Source organism: Colius striatus, chromosome Z (genome assembly GCF_028858725.1).
Source record: "Colius striatus isolate bColStr4 chromosome Z, bColStr4.1.hap1, whole genome shotgun sequence".
Classification (NCBI taxonomy): Eukaryota; Metazoa; Chordata; class Aves; order Coliiformes; family Coliidae; genus Colius; species Colius striatus.
The window spans coordinates 27,668,475-27,688,258 of NC_084790.1; the positions used below are offsets into that span (position 1 = coordinate 27,668,475).

General features: G+C 37.2%; 1 protein-coding gene across 1 annotated transcript in view; it reads right to left on the bottom strand.

The window, feature by feature from the left end:
• KCNN2 (potassium calcium-activated channel subfamily N member 2) overlaps positions 1-19,784 on the bottom strand; it is a 67,674-nt gene that overhangs the window by 15,787 nt on the left and 32,103 nt on the right. The window contains exon 4 of the mRNA XM_062018283.1: positions 6,081-6,222. Coding sequence (XP_061874267.1) covers positions 6,081-6,222 — 142 coding nt within the window. The remainder of the gene's footprint in view (positions 1-6,080; positions 6,223-19,784) is intronic.

The window sequence follows — 19,784 nt, forward strand, 5'->3', positions numbered from 1 at the left end:
ATTTTATTGCTCAAATTTTATGTTTATCTTCCTTTTCAGGAATCATCTTTGATCATTATCTTTTTTTTTTTTTCTTAAAATCCAGTAACTACTATGTTTCAAAGATGTTACAGTTAAGATTTTGTTAAAAACAAAAATAATATGGTTAAAAACTACATTACTCTAGTTGCCATGCTCCTCTTGCAGATAGTTCTCTGTAATTTGTTGGTAAGACCAGGCTGAGTCTGAGACAAAAGTGCACACAAAACTACCACAATTTAACCTTAGATGAAGACTCCCCTATTCATGTAGCAGACCACATGTCACTTGTCATTTTTTTCATGATACATTGGAGAGGAATTGTGATTCTTTAGAACAAAATTTAGGCTTCCACAGGGACATTAAAAGCTGCAGCAAGCAGAGCTTTAAAATAATGTCTGCTTCAAGATTTAGAACTAATAAAAACTAGTATCCCTAAGTCCAGATTGTACACATTGACTGCATTGCAAGTACTCTAATTAAAGAACTCTTTACTTACATGAGTGGTGTTCAAATCTTGTAGTTAAAAGGTGCTAGTTAAACATTTTTGCAAAAGAAACATCTAATCTTTTCTATTTCTATGATGTAAATGTAAGAAAACTTCCTTAACTTATCTGTTTCTTTCATAGGCTTAATGATCTCACTGGAGGTCATTTCAGTAACAGAAGCATTTAAGTTCATTTCAGTAACAGAAGCACTTTCATCACTAAAGAGACAGGCACTCTGAAATAACAGCTATTTCATTTAAAAAAATCTTCATCCAAGCTATAGCCAACCACCCTGTGCATGCTGTGACAGAACAACTGTTTCTTGTCCATTTTACTGCAATAACACATATTTGACCTACTAGTTCTGCATGTCTGCTTCTAAATACTAGCTGTTAGCTCTGCAGGAAGATTCTGTATCCTTAGCTTTGCATTACACAATAAATGCACTAGCTCACCACATAAAGCCGGATGTAAAAGGAAGAAAGTCCATCTCAAACCCTGGAACAGATCCCTGTATTTGGAGTCAACAATATGGATCGCCATTATTTTATCTTGCACGGATATAAAATCTTGCAAAGATCTGTAAAAATTACCTATCTCACAGTCAGTAATGATGCCTTTTCCCATATCTTCTCACACTTGCTATCTCCTTTTACTTTTACCAATTTGTACTTCCCTTCTTTAAATTTTTGCTAACTTCATTATACTGCCCATAAAACAAGGTAAATTTAAGCAAACCATTCCAAGCCACTAAGAAGGTTAAAATGTTGCCCATGCAAGCAGTTCCATTTAGCACCAGCACAAAGTGCACCACCTATATCTGAGCCCAGCCTGCTGGACTGGGATCTGTGACATCTGCTTGGGCTTGCACTGTCAGCCATGGATAGCATACTCTGTGAGCAGACAAAACACCAATGAGCTGCATGGCATGGTAAAGATGCCATGGGTCTCTCTCCATCTTTTCTACATACTGTTGTAGTAACAGTGACAGCACTTGTACTTCTATCTGTCATGCTCTTGTAGACCTACCCAAAACATAACAGATGGCAGAGGACACCTATGCTATCCAATGTCTAGTCCACTTGGCCAATAGTCTACTACTGCTGCCCAGTGAATTCTCAATGGAAAAACACTGACAGGTAGTTGAGTTGAGTTACCCAGCTCAGTTTCACTTGACTCTGTAAAGAGTCTCTGCATTAACCTATGCCACCAATGCCAGCGCTTTTTTGTTAAAGTTTCATGTACTTAAGTGCTTTGCAAGAACAAAAGGTAAATTGTACAATATGATAGGACTTTTTTTTTCCCACTATTTGTCTTCTTTGTCCATAGTTTCTCTTTTAAATTTTTTTTTTATATTTCTGTAATACATTATTCAGACTTCTTTGCTGGCTTACTCTTAACAATTCTCAAGTTTTTATTCCTCTTGGTATCATCAGGATATGTGTAAAGATTTCCCTATTTTCCAGCAGCATGCATTTGCAGAATTTAAAGGATGTCACTTGAACCAATGCCTCAAGATTGCAGTAACTGCAGTTTCAACAGTCAGCACAAACTGCTGCTATCAGCAGTCTGCATAAGGTCTACATCTCAAACTAGAGCCACAATGCAGGGTTCAGCCCAAGTAGTCTATCTTCCATAGTACAGAAAGTAACTCCTGAGGCAGAATTGGAGGGGCCAGAGCTTTTCCTACACTGGGGTCAAGACATCAAAGCAGCCTTTCATGGGCCATAGCCAGTGTTATTGGTCTGTAAAACCACTCTTGTATTCACAAGTATTTCTATTTATTCTCCCTTCTACCTTTTTCAGCAGGGACCTTATCCAAAAGCAAAATCTCAGTGGTATTTGGTACGTAACACATTAACCCTATAATGAATTTGCAGTTTCAGATGTTAGGGAATTATATTTTCCTTCTTAAAGTCACAGAAAGAGTTTAATTTTATTTGCTACATTTATTTCATAATTATCCCAGTGTACTTTTTAATTAGAGCATCAACCACTCTTACTGTAATAGAAATCAGTTAAGTCAGTTTTTTAGGATATTTTCCACTCAAACAGTAATTAGTTACTGCATAAGTTTCAGAAGAGTAGCTGGACTCAAAGAATTATATTCAAGACACATAAACTTTTTGGCTTATACAGATTAGGCTGTCAGATATTTCATTCAGACTCTTCATTTTAAAAATAAATAAATAAAAGACTAGTTTCAACATCTGATTTTCTCCCATTGCTCTATAGTTTTTATCTTAAAGATGAAATTTGCCAAAGTCATATTGCAGATGTCCTTTAAAATGTGATTAGGGATCAGGCTTTCAGTATGGTTTTACCTACCATCACACTCTAGGTACCTGGCTCACTTTTCAGTTAAGAATACATTCTATCTCTGGAGGAATTTATCCCAAACTCATTACCAGGAGATTTTTCGTGTAGTGTTTGTGCTTCCAAATCAGCTGCAGCATTTTTAATAATAAAAAACAATCAAAGACATGAAGGTCCATATCATCCATACATTCTACAAGTCTGATTTTCAACAGAATCTTGTTTCAGTTGTGAAAAAGAAATGCCACGTGTGCAAATTGTACACATTAATCAGCACTTCAATTTTTCCCCAAAGCAAAGGAAGCAACTATCATAAGCACTTTTACATCTGAATCCAAATGATGCTATCATAAGCAAAATGGCAAACACATGTCAGAATTTCATTCACAGGTGTAGAGAATAACATTTACAATATCCCAAAGTCTTGTTTTCTGAATGTATTTCTACCTTGTTTTCACCATAACAAAATTGAAAGCCTACCCACAGCTATAAAAAATCATCATTTGCACTAGTATAAACATTATAGCAGTGTGAAACCCAGGGGCAATTAATATCAACACTACTATTCTCATTGTAACTGTGCAGGGCTCTAAAGGCCCTATATTTCTGTTACTTAAAAGTTTTTTTCATAATGTGATGCCAAAAAGTGCTGAACAACTTCAGTGAAAAAAATTATTTGATACTTGCATCTTCAAGTATTTGCTTCTTTTTTCTAAATAGTGTACAGGAAGAAGGAAAGCTTTGCAGAAAGATTCTGACTGCATTCTGCACATCCTTGTGGCAATATATAATGCTTGTCCTCCTTTTTCCTAATGACGTTATGACCATGTTTTATTACTAACGGCATCAAAATCAAGCTCAGAAAGAGAAGCAAGGGCAAATACTCCAGAAGATGGCAGATTTGAGCTTAGCCAACAGCCTTTAAAAAACATCTTCTGAGTCATTCCTCTGCTTTCGCCCTGTACCTTCTAACTATGAATGCAAACTGCATTTAAGGGGATACATATTTGCCATCACCAGGAAAATGTACTGGAAGTCTTTCTCAATAAAGGTCAGTGACCTGAAACCTGTCAAAGGTTTTATCAAAAAAAAAAGAAAAAAGGCATTTGGAAAAAAGTCTTAAATGTTGCAAAAAAGTGAAAAGTCCTGCACCTGGGGAGGAGCAACCTCATGCACCAGTACAGTCTGGTGGTTGACCTGTTGGAGATCAGCTCTGCAGAAAGAGACCTGGGAGTCCTGGTTGATAATAAACTGAGCATAAGTCAGCAATGTGCCCTTGTGGCATTCTGGGATGCATCAAGAAGAGTGTCCAGCAGATTGAGGGAAGTTTTCCCCCTCTACTCTGCCCTGGTGAGGCCTCCTCTGGAGTCCTGTGTCCAGTTCTGGGCTCCCCAGCATAAGAGGGACAGGGAACTACTAGATAATGTCCAGTGGAGCACTAGTAAGATGATCAGGATACAGAAACGTCTCTCTGATGAGGAAAGGATGCGAGATGTGGGGCTGTTTAACCTGAAGAAGATTGAAGCAGGACCTTATCAATGATTATAAGTACCTAAAGAGTGGGTGTTGGAGAGGAAGAGGGGAGTCTTTTTTCTGTAGTGTTCAGTGACAGGACAAGGGGCAATGGACACAAGCTGGAACACAGGAAGTTCCACTTGAACATGAGGATAAATTTCTTTTCTGTGAGGGTGAGGGAGCCCTGGCACAGCCTGTCCAGGGAGGTTGTGAAGTCTCCTTCTCTGGAGGTTTTCAGAACCCACCTGGACACATTCCAGTGTAACTGGATTGAGGTGAACCTGCTTTATGAAGGGTTTGAACTTGATGACCTCTAGAGGTCCCATCCAACTCCTATCATTCTGTGATTTTGTGATAACCCCAATATACATGTTTTAACAAAGGTAGATAACGAAGCTCCATTAGTTAAAATATATGGTAAAAATGTCATAAACAAGTATGTGTCTTACTTTTAGATACAGTACGTATGTTTGTCATTCTGCTCTTCTCATTTAGAAGGACATTTACACTGGAACTGATACAAATAAAAGTGATGGAGTCTGGGGCTTTTTAACTTCTGATTTACTATAGATATCTGTACACTTCCCAGACATCATAATTGTGGTGGTTTGACCCTGGCTAGACACCAGGTGCCCACCACACTGGTCTATCACCTCTTCCTCAGCAAGCCAGGGAGAGGAGAAAATAAGATGGGAGTCTGTGAGTTGAGATATAAGCAGTTTAATAAGAAAACAGCAAAGCCAGTGAGAAGCGAAGTAAATAAAAATGTTACTCTCTACTTCCCATCAGCAGCGATGTCCAGCCACCTCCCGAGAAGCAGAGCTTCGGTACGCATAACGGTTGCTTTGGAAGGACAACATGAATCATGTTTCCCTTCCTACTCCTCTCCCTGAGCTGACATGCTAAGCTGACATTAATATGGTGTGGAAAATCTTCTTGGTCAGCCTGGGTCAGCTGTCCTGGCCATGGCCTTTCGCACAATCCTGCCCACACACAGCTATTAGTGAAGGTGGGGAAGGAATGCTGGAGCGACAGCCTTGATGCTGTGCAAGCAGTAGTCATAACGTTGATGTGTTATCAATACACATTTTTAGCTACCAACAGAAGATAGAGCACTACAAGAGCTGCTGTGGAAATCACCACCACCCCAGATCCACTACAATCATACATCACATTACTCCCTGCCCAACTTTAACCAAATGTTGCATTACAGAAAAAATCAGACACTGAAAATGCATGGGCTAACAATTAATCCGTTACATCAATGGTAACAAAACCTCTTACAGTGAAAAACTGCACTACATAAACCCACTTAAATGAGTGGAACAGTCTGGATAGGATATTAAAATTATAAGAAATAAAATTGAATATTATGCTTAAGCAAAATGCTTTAGATTAGCCACCATCACCTTGTTTGTAACTTCATTTTAAGTAACAAAAGTCAGAACTAGAGATTCATTATTAGTACTGGTCCAATTACATATGTCTAAAGATAATCGAGATGATATGATACCTTAACATTTGATATAACACTATCAAGATTTTGAAACTGTGGACTGTGTCAGGGTGGAATTTGTTTCTCTGCATTTCATTACATAGCTGCTAAATGTTACCTAAAGAAGAAAAATCTCCATTCCATTACCAGTTCCAGCAAAGAAATATTTCTTTTTGACTATGATAAGTTTGGGGACTAATTGCAAGAAAATTATCTCATATCCAACTAATGAATTCAGAAACACTCACCATGATTCCAGTGAGTAAACAGACTCCTTTCCCACAGTATGTATTAGGTACCATGTCACCATATCCAATGGATAGAAAAGTTATTGAAATCAACCACATTGCTCCAAGGAAGTTGCTAGTAACATCCTGTTGATCATGGTACCTGAAAAACAAAAGAAAACTATTTATTTACTATGAAAACTTTTGTTACACTTCTGTGCTGTCTGAAATAATACAGCCATTTCTGTATCCTACAGTTGTTTCTCTGTTTTTTTAAAGCAGTTATAAGGAATTAAAAACTCAAATACAATTATACCAGCAGTAAAGAAACAGAACGTACAATAATAGCACCAGTAGTAGAGGCACTCAGGATGGTTTATAACTCAGTTCTCTTATTTTTACTAAAGCAGCAGAAACCTCTTGATTTTTACTAGAATCTCTTCATCAGGAGTACAAGTCCTTGTAATTCGCTGCAGCTGCATGAGACACCAGTTTACCATAGTTGCTCCAGTCTGAGGCAATTATGAATGTCAGAAAAGGATGTGTGGGCAAGCAGATAGCAGAGCATATCTCCATCTCCTTGGCCTCAATGCCAGTTTATGACCAGATACCTAATCATGAACTACCATTTAAATGCTGACTTAGTCAATTGTCTCTTTCCAAAATAACTTCAAGAGTATGCCACTGTACTTCTCATCATCAAAAGATCTTTACCTAAAACATAGCAAAATCTCTCTTTTTGACTAATCGCTGTCAGCTATTAAGTGTAATTTCCTGATGTGTCATTTGTTGTCTTAGTTTTAATATTCTAGTGGAGCATATTCATTTTCTCCTTCAAAGAAAACAAGTTCAGATGAATAATCTAGTCTTCATATGACATATATAGCTAATCAACTGGGAAGCTATAAGAATGCATTTTAGGGTAAATCCTGTCATCACCAGTCACTCTGGAGAAGAAAAATGCCTAATATCCTGATGCAGATGGAATTTTACTCCCCAGACAGAGCAGCTCTGTAACAGACTATCCGTAGCAGCCACTGCAGCCTCAAGGTTGCAATGACCCCTGCAGTTCCTGCGAAGCCTTAGGTTAGCTATCTATGCTGTTGGATCCTCAAGGGTATTATTTTAGTCACTCTCTAAATCCATGTCTCATGGTGGGTCACAGAGGGCCATTAGGTAATTAGAGTTCACAAAAACATAAGTAACTTGCTTTCCATATCTTAAACAACTGCTTCAGTTTTCTTTCTTCCTGGACCATAGTGTCCATGACAGAATAGGAATGCAGAGTGAGTACAAAAGCACTGTCAGGAAACTCCCTACTCTCCCATTTGCAAGATACTCACCATAAATATCTGCAAAACACATTCTTCAAAGTCCCACTTATGCTCTGATGGTTACAACAACCTAAAAACTCTTTGACTGACAGAGACTATAGCAATAAGTTCAAACAAGTTTGTTTCACATTTTGCCTGTACTCATCTCTCTCCTAGTATCAGTGTTGTCTTTCCAACATACTTTATACAAGCTCTCAAAGGCCTTTTGTTCTGAACCTAGAACAACACAGTAACAGCCCACATTTGGAGCTCCTAAGTATGACAGAGACCCAAATAACAATAACCGTAACAGCAACAAGAATAGTAGAAGAATAACACCAAATTTTATTTCATTCATGACCACTGAGTTCTTCTGCACAACAAAATGAGATGAAACATTGCTTTTTTTTCCAGTCTGCACTAAACATTATGGATTTTAGTCTTAGACTCCAAACTTAATAAACTTAGCAAATAATGGCTGTGAAATACATGGATACAGGGAAAAAGACACACGCTTCCTATCCAGGAGGCAAGAAGAAAGCCTATGTACCATACAGAGTCCCTACAGAGTATCATAGAATCATCATCTAAGTGATACAACCCATAGACTTCATATGATCTTCACAGGAGGGAAGGCACAGCACATATTCTAAGGGTAGCAACTCAGTTAAATACCAATTAATGCTTACATAAATATGCATAGCATGTTTCTTTTCAACCTTTATAAATGCAATGCCCTCCATTTTTCTACATTTTGTCCAAATAGTTACATTTTGACAAAATCTGAGCCTTACATGATGATAATTACAGAAAGCTTGATATGACTGAAAACAACTATCAAAATCAACTGCTGCATAAGCACCAGTTACACATAAAGAATGCCAAAACCTCTTTCTTAAGCCTTGAACAATACAGGGAAAGGATAATGGAGTCTTTATCCATTTATGCTCCTGCACCCATAACAGAAAGCACACAATCCTCACATACATCATTTAACAAAGGTGACACAGGGTTAAATTTTAAAAAGCACAACAGTAGTTTTTAGAGTTTCACTGAAGATGTGGATCTTAATTAGCAAGATCTCTTAGATGAAATATTCATTAAAGCCATCTGCATCCATATTTAGTAGTGCACTTCAAGGACCCGTTCAAATGTTTTTATCTTCTTAGCCCAGAACACTCAGATTTCCTACTCTGAATATTTCACCTGGCTGTGATTTTAAGGTTATAATTCAGCACACTTAATTTAAGTCATCATCAACGCTCAGGACTTTACCATGACCAAGGAAAAAAGGATACTTTGTATCCTTTCTATGAGCTCAACTGCTCAAGCATGGCAAAGCATGTAAATTACGACCTAATTTCATCTTTCAACAAAAGCAAAAACCTCTTTTCTCACAACTATACAGGGAAAGTCAAAGTTGTGACTTCTCAAGTTAAAAATCTATAAGTAAAATATAGACAATTCAAAAAGGGCTGAGGGCTGGGGGGTCACTATTCTGACAATCCCATCACTTCTATGCCAGATTTATAGGAAGGTGGATTGGTTTTGACTTGTTCTTTTGCAATCTCACGATTTCTGTTTCTCAGTGGTTAGTAATATCTGGTATATGCCTATACTTTGCTGATTTTCCTAAGGTTACAGCCATGCCAGTATATATTTCCAAGTGCTCTACTATGTCACTAGGCACCACCATTGCTTGTGAGTCCAGCCTGAACAAGCAAAGCCTTGGCTATCCTGTGTCCACATTCAGGTTGCACATTATTACAACTATATCAAAACAATGACACAGCATTGTCTTTTCAGCAATGTCTTAAAAAGTAGGTATTGCAATATCCTATTTGTACAGCTACAGAAATAGCTGACAATTAGCACTGGAGACATTAAATTGCTTTGTTTTGACGAGGGGGAAATAAATCTCCCTATTGGGTTTTTTACTTGCTTTTGAAGTTATCACAGCCCTAAAGACCAAACTTCTCCATTTATGCATGGAACAGTAAAATAAACAGAAGAGGAGTTAAACTTTCCCATATTTTTCCACCAGTGCACCTCCAATGTGTTGTACTCAAGTCACCTGAAGCCTGAGAAAAGTCTTTCCCATCATTGTATTTTTCAGTTCACTTCACTATTGAGACTATCCCCAGCAAAGTCAATTGCAGTGGACATTATAGTGGGGAGAAAAAGTCATACACTTACACAGCTGGAGCAGAGCTTTCTTGCCCACTGTCAGTCACCATCAGCCACTACAAATCTCTCCTCATTCCAGATGGACTGTGAAAGACAGCTGGTAAGTAATACATTACAGAATTCAACTGGAGTTTTCCTAAACCATCCATTCACCCATTCTGAGAGCTCTGAAATCTACCAGGAAAACATGGTACCATGAAAGGCTTGAAAAGCTGAAAGCTCAGGAAGTAAAGAAAAATGAAACAAAGACTTCCTTTCAGTGACAAGTTCCAAACAAAGAAAAATCCAGTCATTACCAAATCCCACAACATAAACTTTTTGTCATTAACCTTTAGTTTTATAGTGGTTTTTATTTTTTGTAAAGATTTTTATTTTTAAAATCAAATTTGCCACTTGAACAAAAGAGCTAGTATTTAACTGTGTTAAAAACTGCAGCTATAAACAGGCTGATTTTCTAGATCAGAGCCAGTCTCACATGGCAGCAGAATAAAGAGTCACTTAGGAAAGTTGTATATTCCTCCAAGGTAGGAAAATCCTTGGCTGAAGTCACACAGGCATAAACATTATTTATCACTTTTTCTCTCCTTCTCTAATAGTGAATGTGCTAGCAGGCAGGCAGTGCTGCAGCTGGAACATACTGCTCTCCAGGCAGTCCTCATCCTGTCTCCAGGCAATCCTCATCCTGTGAAACACCTCTATCTCACATTCCTGAGACTACTGTAATTTCAACCAAAAATAGCTGAATAATTAGATTTGTGCAGAAATAGCATGTGTCTATTCCTTCCCAAGCCAAACTGAGTGGGAGTGTCACCATTCATCTCAGAAAGACATAAATGTATCTCTCAGCTGACAATACTGCAGTGGCTTGGGTTGTCAAAGCAGTATTCCCTACCAAACAACAGTCCTTTTCTTCTGATTTCACTACTGGTATCATGATTTTTAGTAATGCTTTCCTTGAGAACTTTGTTCATATTTGATGATGTTTCTTTCAACTCATAAAATATCTGCTTTTTACCACACACAGTTATTATGCATTGACATCTTGACATCTGAGACAAATTCACCTTACAAAGTGATGAATAAGAAGAAACCAAATATAACATTAAGCTTGACCACTGACGCATTCATTCACACTTAGCTTTATTTCACTTTATCTTGACTCCATGGACAGGCTCTAATAACTTTGTCATCCTTGGTTTTGCTTTCTTGAATAAGTCAAGGAAAGAATTAAAATGAAAGTTGAAAAGATGACCCTTTCTGTAGGGAAGAAAATAGACTTTTTTTACCACTCCTGGCCTCCACTACAGCGGCAAATCAGGCTGAGTTTAGACTTGTCAAACCTTAAAATCTTTTAAACTGGCAACTGGAAATAGGTGGAGCCTATTAAATCAGAAACTTATCAAGACTCTGCGGAGACACTGATTGATCTAACCAGTTATTAGAGCTCTCCCACAGTACCAAACTACTCTTGTTACTAAGTGCCTTTTTAGTCTTAAACTGTAGGTACTAGCAGATTTTTATCTGTTAATACAGTGATGACAATAGACAGGTCTTTTTACTCCTTCTCATTTCCTCCTGTTTAAAAGAAAGAGAGAAAGAAAGAAAGAAAGAAAGAAAGAAAGAAAGAAAGAAAGAAAGAAAGAAAGAAAAGAAAGAAAGAAAGAAAGAAAGAAAGAAAGAAAGAAAGAAAGAAAGAAAGAAAGAAAGAAAGAAAGAAAGAAAGAAAGAAAGAAAAAGAAATAAAGGAAGAAAGGAAGGAAGGAAGAAAGAAAGGAAGGAAGAAAGAAAGAAAGAAAGAAAGAAAGAAAGAAAGAAAGAAAGAAAGAAAGAAAGAAAGAAAGAAAGAAAGAAAGAAAGCCACAATAGTACTTGGAAAGAACAGTGGAGCTGAGTCCTGGTTTAATGAAGTAAACTGAAGAAATTTTAATCTGCCTTAATGGGTTCAGGATAAAAAAGACAACTTAAAAATGGGTGTCACTCTTCATCTCTTCTTCTAACATATCTGTTGACATCCCCCAAATATTTACGAACAGTCGCAAAAAACATACTTTTCACAAACATTGCTTCATGAAAGCACAAAACACCACAATGAATATGTGGACTTCATACAGACAGATGCACATCAGGAGCAGTTCTGAACCCAAACACAAGTAACAGATGCAAGTAAGGCATCTGAATTGCTTATAGAGAGGTCAAAATGTTCCTGATTTTTCTATTAACAACATTTGTGGTCTACTTACAGAAAACTACTAAATCCAAGAGAGAAAAGTCAAATACCACCACATAAGTAGCATACATTACTACATTACCTAAGTCAGACAGAAAAAATAATTCAAAAGAAAACAGGAGAGAGAGAGAGAAATCAACACAAAAACAGAAAGGTGAAGTGGCATGTTTATCATTATTCTTAAATAGAAATTGTAGTTTAAATGTAAATGTGAAGAAATAAAATTATTAACCCCTATCTGCTGTATATAAAGATATCTACCTCTCAAAGCCTCAGCAATGGGTAACCTGCCAGTAGAGATATAAAGACTAATTGCCACTTTTTCAAAGGGCATAAAAATTTTATTTGATCTCCACTGGTGAAGGTCTTGCCTTACTTTCCTGATGCTGTAAAGAGCTGCTGTCTGCTAAACTGGTATAGCTGTTTGCAGCCATGGCAAATGGAAAGATTTTACATCTTTCCAAGACATGCCTTTTAGCTAAAAGCAGAATTTGAAGACATCAAAGTTGCTGAAGTCTTTTTTTTTTTTTTTTTTTTTTCCCATTTTAACCTGCATTCAAGAGTATTAGGAAGACTCTATTGAATCAATTCTACAACTATTAGGAAGCTGGGAAACCTTTACATTTGTGACAGATGGCAAACCACAAGGAGCAACAGTAGCAAAGATAGGAGTGCTCAGGACCAGTGTGCAAAAAAGCAATGTCGTGAATAAAGTGAGAGTTTGCTGAAGGAAAATTTTTGCTTGACTTGATTAAGAAACACTCCCACCAAATTTCAAATCTCATTTTTGGGACTTATCCCCAATATTCTTACTCCTTCTTTTCAGCAGTTTCAAGCTCTTTTTTTTTGTGCAGTGGTATAAACAAAGTAAAATCTTATCTCCACTGAGATCAGCAGCAAACACCTCTTTGACTTCAGTGGGTCTAGGATTTCTGTACTTTTTTTTCCTTTCCTGACAGAATTTCAAATTATCATCTTTAAAATGTTTCCATTTAGTGTTTCCATGCTTATCCATTTCAGAATTTTACTTTGTCTTTATCTTACATTTTAGATGTCAATACAGCTCTGCTGCTATGAGTATCATGTATATCAAGAAGTATCCTAATAAAATTGCTAGGCTAATTAAACTAAAAAAATGTAAAAATTTATGCTTATCGTCAACATTTAGAAGCATGATAATGAAATTAAATGTTTTTTTGGGGATTTAAACTCAGCTATAACATCTAGTTCCCTCCAAGATGCTTGTTGTGACTCGGTAGAATAATGAGTAACACTAAAGATCTTGGAAAATTGTACCAAAACTCTTAAACCAATCCTTTACTCCTAGAGACTTGAATGAGCTCTGCCTGCAGTAGGGTTTCTTAAACATGTATCCTGACTGCTCTGGAAAACAATCAGGTTCATTGTGTCTAAACATGGCTCATTTTAATAAAATATGCACAAAACCCCCAGGAAGTAAGGCCAGTAGGAATACCTTTCCATCTCTCAGAGATGAAATATGTGACTAGGAGTAACAGATGTCATAAAGGTTACATGACTGATTCTTCTCATTTGGTAAAACTTACATTAGTTATCCTTTGCGCAAAATTTTACTTGATATGTATTTGAGGTAATACATTTTATTATATTCTGACAATCTTCTTTCATATAGCTATTCAGCTTTTCCGAGCCCTACTGAATTATTTTTTATCTTTGATGTTAGTCTGTGTCTATCAAAAACAGTTTTCAGATTTAATGGGGTCCCTTCAGATCTTAAAAACTAGCCATTCCCAACTACAGTCCAGAATGTGCAGAAAAGCTAAGGTTGGTTCATACTATTCAAGTGCTAAGAGGCAAACTCAGGCTCAAATGTTTGTTGTCAGCTGCTGGAACAAGAGCAGCAATCGGAACTGAAACAGTAAGGCTTGCAACAATCTTTATTCATTAATTTTGGCAAGCATATTAAAATGCGTTCCACAATTCAATCATTATATGGTACCTTTTAGTCTTCTCAAAATTGTACTAGTACTTTTTCAATGCAAACAACAGCTCTGCTCCAGGGATGAACAACCACAGCACAGCACAAAATACTTTATTGTCGTACAATATTCTGTCTCATTTTTTTTAAATGAAAAATCACATCTAATTTTTCATAGCTCTCTAATAGACACTCTGCACAAAATTACAGAATCTCAAGGGTTGGAAGGAACCTTGAAAAATCATCTAGTCTAACATCCCTGCAAGAAAACTAACCAGTCATGTTACCGATTATCATTATTTTGGTGGTCTTCCCTTCTGAGCCTTCAGCTCTGTACCTCACAGTTTGAATAGCCTGGATACTCAAAGTTCTGACTAATGAACTCCCAAGTTCTCTATAACAACTCATATGTTTAAAAATAAATCTCTTAAATTAGATATCCAAAAGTTGCATAACACCAAAAATCTTAACTTTGATAAAAATAGCAATATGTCCCAAAGCAGAAAAATAGCCCTTTAAATGCCTCATTGTCCATATATGAAACAACATGCATGGAAAAATTCTTAGGGAATGAGTAACCAATCAGGTTTCCCATAAGGCAAAGGAAAAAGAGCTCTTGATACCCATTTTTAACTGCAGAAGCTTAATAACAAGAGCATTCACCATGGGGAACAAACTTGCCTTACGTCTTTTCTCAAGCACAAAGCTGATTCACATCAACATCTTCATCTTACTGTTTTTCCTGTTAGGGTACAGATTGTGAAAATATCTCAAAATATCTTTTTGAAACTACTTCAACTTTAAACTGAATCCAAAATCGAGAGAGAGTGATTCTAATCTAGTCAAGAGAGAGATTGTCTAAAATGTTTAGGACAGGAGTTGCAGAAGGGAACACATCCATTCTAACCCCTGACAAACCACTCTTTTGAGTAAACGTTGAGTCCTACTTTCAAAACAAAATTCAACAAATAATCCAGAACATGCTGTTACCACAATCACAGTGACTAACAGAAATAAACCCTAAAACATTCAAGAGTTACTTTTTCTGTGTTGTCGATATCATTTCTACCAAACAATCTTCAGTAAAAGAAGCTACTATAAAGTTAAAAGAATATTACAATATATGAATATAAAAGAAGTAAATTGAAGTGACATAAGCAAGCTTGAGTGAAAACTTTTATTTTTCAGCACTGCACTTTGCAACCTTCTTTTAAAGGAGACATATCTGTATATAGATATTTCTTTGTGGCTATAATCTTGACATACTATAATCTATGAAATTCATCAATAGAGCAAGAATGAATTCTACTTTTAAAGTTTGCTTTAATTTTTCAATGTCTTGTTTAAAGCACTGTTTAAAGCTGCGTTATGACAGAAATATGAATCTTTCAAAATGAAGCAGTTTCTTAATGAGCTCTACTGTGAATCATTCACTATATTCACTGTCAACTAATTCCTTTCCAGTATTTTTCCCTATCTTGCACATAGCATTTTCTCTGAAGCTGCCCTCAGAAGGAGGAAAGGTATTTATTTTGTTATTTTTTAAATTTGTGATAATCAGAATCAACTGATACCTAAAGAATCTGAAGTAATTTGCTGAAGAAAAACTGCCAAAATATGAGTTTCGGAAATTAGAATTAATCATTATGCACTTAAAATCAAGCCCATCCTTTTTTTCTGACATAAAATGATGGAACTCAATGAAAGTTAGCCTTTCTTTTCTCTAATATGTGGCAGGAGGGGGGAGAAAAGAGGAGGAGGGGGCAATTATACAGTGAAGATTATGACAAATTATCAGAGAAGACTTTCTGACAAATTGAGTACTCTGAAGGTATTTTTCTCTCATGAAATAATTTCATTTATTTCACACAAATTTCTATTTTTTAATTTACCGGTTTTCTATAGCAGAAGCTGATACTTTGCCTTTAATAAAAAGGAATGAAATACAAACTCGCAGCCATAAAGCCTGCTTTTTTGGTCCAAACCATGAGAATATCAACAATTTTAGCCACATACACATGTTCTCTAATGTAATGAACACTGGAAATAGGTGAACAAAAACTAAAAATAATTTTTAAAAGGGCCCAAGTCAACTTCGTTTTCTTTAGAAGTAAAAACCAAAATAACCTATGGATTCATCAACATACATGTTCTGGTTAAACTGCAGAACAAAATTGTCTTATACAGCACAGCACTTTACAAGTAACCATTTTATAACATACAGGCAATTTAAAAAATAAAAAAAAAAAAAGATCACTGCAGAAGCCTAGAGTTATTGGTAAAAATTTTATTGACTATCTCAAATTTGGGTACTAGGCTCACACCCTAGAATTACAGAATCATTATAATTCGAAAACACCTTTGAGATCATCAAGTCCAAACACTAACCTCACACTTCGAAGCCCACCACTAAAGCAAATCATGTGCTTAAGCACATCATCTATCTGTCTTTTGAATATCTCTAGGGATGGTGACTTCATCATCTCTCTGAGCAGCCCATTCCAATGCCTAGTAATCCTCTCAGTGAAAAAGGTCTTCCTAACGTCCAATCTAAACCTTCGCTGGTGCAACTTGAGGCCGTTCCCTTGTATTTTCTGTCACTCATTGCCAGAGAGAAGATATCAACCCCTACTTCACTACAACTCCCCTTCAGGTAGTCATAGAGACTGATCATATCTCCTCTCAGCCTCCTCTTCTCTAGGCTAAACACCCCCAGCTCCCTCAGCTGCTCCTTATAAGATTTGTTTTCTAGACCTTCCATCAGCTTTGTTGCTCATCTCTAGACACGCTCCAGTACCTCAATGTCCTTCTTGTAGTGATGGGCCCAGAACCAAAAACAGTATTTGTGATGCAGTCTCACCAGTGCTGAGTACAAGAAGAGAATCACTTCCCTAGTCCTGCTGGTCACACTACTTCTGATACAAGCCAGGATGTCATTGGCCTTGGCCACCTGGGCATATGCCTGACTCATATTCAGACGGCTGTAGATTAATACTCCCAGGTCCTTTTCAATTAGACAGTCCTCAAGCTACTCTGTCCCAAGCTTGTAGCATTGCCTGGGGTTGTTTTGGCCAAAGTGCAGGACCAGGCACTTAACTTTGCTGAATTTCATGCAATTGGCCTCAGCCTTTCTATCCAGCCTGTCCAGGTCCCTCTGAAGGGCTCTCCTGTCCTCAAGCAGGTCTATGCACCCACCCAGCTTGGTATCATCTGTGAATTTATTGAGGGTGCACTCAATTCCCTCATCCACATAATTGATAAAAATGTTAAATAAAACAGACCTCAGCACTGAGCCCTGGGGAACACCACTGGCCACTGCCTGCCAGCTGGGTTTAACTCCATTCATTACAGCTCTCTGGGCCCGGTCATCCAGCCAGTTTTTTACCCATTGGCAGAGTACATTAATCCACACCATGGGCAGACAGTTTGTGCAGGAGGATACTATGAGAAACTGTGTCAAAGGCCTTACAGTCCAGGAAGATGTGGTCCAGGAATACCACAGGCCTTCCCTCATCCATAAAGCAGGTCATCTTTATCCACTAGGACCTCCCCAGTGAGACAGGACTGCTGGTAGATGATGGAAAGTGGCTCAGTGAGCACTTACACCAGCCCCCTCAGCATCCTTGGGTGGATTCCATCTGGCTCCATGGACTTGTGTGTGTTGAGGTGGAGCTGCAGGTCACACAACATTTCCCCTTGGACTCAAGTGGCTTCGGTCTGTCCCCTGTCTCTGTCTTCCAGCTCTGGTGGACAAGTACCTAGAGAAGTGCTGGTTTTAATATTGAAGACTAAGGCAAAGGTGGCATTAAGTACCTCAGCCTTTTCCTCATCCTTGCTTACTAGGGTTCCCTCTTCTTTATTAAAGGGGGAAGATTCCCCTTAGGCCTCCTTTTGATGCTAATCTATTTATAGAAACTTTTCTTATTGTCTTTTACAGTAATGACAAGTTTAACTTCTAGTTGAGCCTTGGCTCTTCTAATTTTCTCCCTGCATGACCTCACCACAGCCTTGTAGTCCTCCCAGGTTGCTAGACCTTTCTTCCAGAGATCATAGACTCTCTTTTTCCTCCTGAAATTCTGTATCATGAACACCAATGGTGCCATATGCTTAGCTTGAGCTAAACTGTACTTATTCCTTGAATATATGTTAATTTCCATTATGAAAAGGAAAACTTGTATTGTATTTAGCTTCTTGAAGTCACACTGCTTGAAACAAGACAGATTTAACTGAATATTTATAAACCCAAAGCCTATGTACTTTGGGAGTCATCTGAAAGTTGGGTCAGGTGTCACTAACAGTTCAACAGTGATGTACTGGGGACAGTCAGTATATTTAATGCATTGAAACAAAGTAGAAAACCACTATTCTATCTTGCTATATAGTAAATGAAACAAGAAAAGTACTTGTAACAAATATTTGCAACTTAAATTTTTATGTATCAAACTTTAGCATGAGGTTCTTAAAATGAAAAAAAAAGTCTTCACCTTTTTTTTTAATTCTGTTCTTCTCATCAAACCAATCAGAAAGCTAAGAAAACACTTCAGGGTGATTTTTTCTGATTTCTCTACAGATATTCACTTACTAGGGATTCAGAAAGGTTATCTACACAGAAGACATACTTTCCTGACTCTGGTGCCATATGCTTTACAGTGGAGTGAGTGGATACCTTGATCAAATAGTTATGGGATGGACTCCTGCCACAAGTTTCTCACAGCAATGAAAGTTAAGAGATTAACAATAGTCTTAGTCAGGCTATAAGAAATGTAATACAATGGTAGTGCTTAACTCTGGTGATGACAATAAAGGAATATCATCCTCGTTTGCTTATACAGACCTCCACAGTGCTAGACTTGAAGACAAAAGTATTGTCCAGGTAAATATACTTAAAAAGAAAATGTTTAAGCGACCCTTTCCATAGTATGTTTAAAATGTTAAATGCTGTTACAGTTTTCTTTGCTCTGTTTTAGGCCTTGGCACGTTGCCATCAAATCCTTCAATATCAGAAGTGTGAGATTATATGAAACCTGACTCTTCCATTTCTTCCCTTCATCATTAAGGGAGATTAAAATCAGTTTTGCAAATTTTGCATTTTCAAGTTTGTTTGTTGTTTGCTTTCAGGGAATCATCCTCATTTTAATGACAAAAAATATTAAAAAAGAAAACAAGAAAAAAAGAAAAAATATCTTGACTAAAGATGAAGCACATGAGAGGGTTCTCTGTTCTATCAAATTCTTTTTACCAAGACCATTTTGTTGCCTGCCATCTCGGCCTTCTTTCAAGACTTTCTGACTTTCATTTCTATTGATTTCAGTGAAGCACTGAAGAAAGGAATGAAATTCTGTACTCTGAAGGAACTCAGGCAGGTGACATTACATCAAGAAAGAAGAGTCACGTATTATCCCTTTGTGTTGGACTGGAGAGGAGAAGTCTGGATAGAGCAGCAACTGAACTTAGCTTTTGAACTATCTATACTTCAGCATGTGTCTTGCAGTCTATGTTTTGAATGTATTGGAAAAATACCCTTTCATAAACATAAATTATCTAATGCATATTGATTATTGGTAATTTATATGCAAATCATACAGTAGATATGTGAGTTATCTGTGTGAATTTCATACTTAAACTCAGCTCTTCGATCGTGATTTAGGCAGGCAAGCACATCATAACAGATAACTGAGTCTATGGTCCCACTTCTCTGTTTAACCCAGCTTCAGTCAATTTCCCCTTTAGGATCAGGAGTTGAGACTGAAGAGAAGTAGGTGCAGAGCTGTAGTACAACCACACAAAGCCTTCTGCAGGGGATGGCCTATGTTTTCTGAATATCTTTGCCCAAAGTGTGAGGAAGCAAACTGCAAGCATACAGAATTAACACTATTTCCTCTATTTTCACACTTCCTCCCTTGCTCCTCTGAATGACTGTATCTCTATCTGTACAAAAATACTGAAGAAAATAAAAGTATTAGCACCATGATCGTAGTTTAAAAGGATTTTTTGCTGAGTAAGTTCAAATCATTTTGTTATTCAGTGTAACGACACTACAG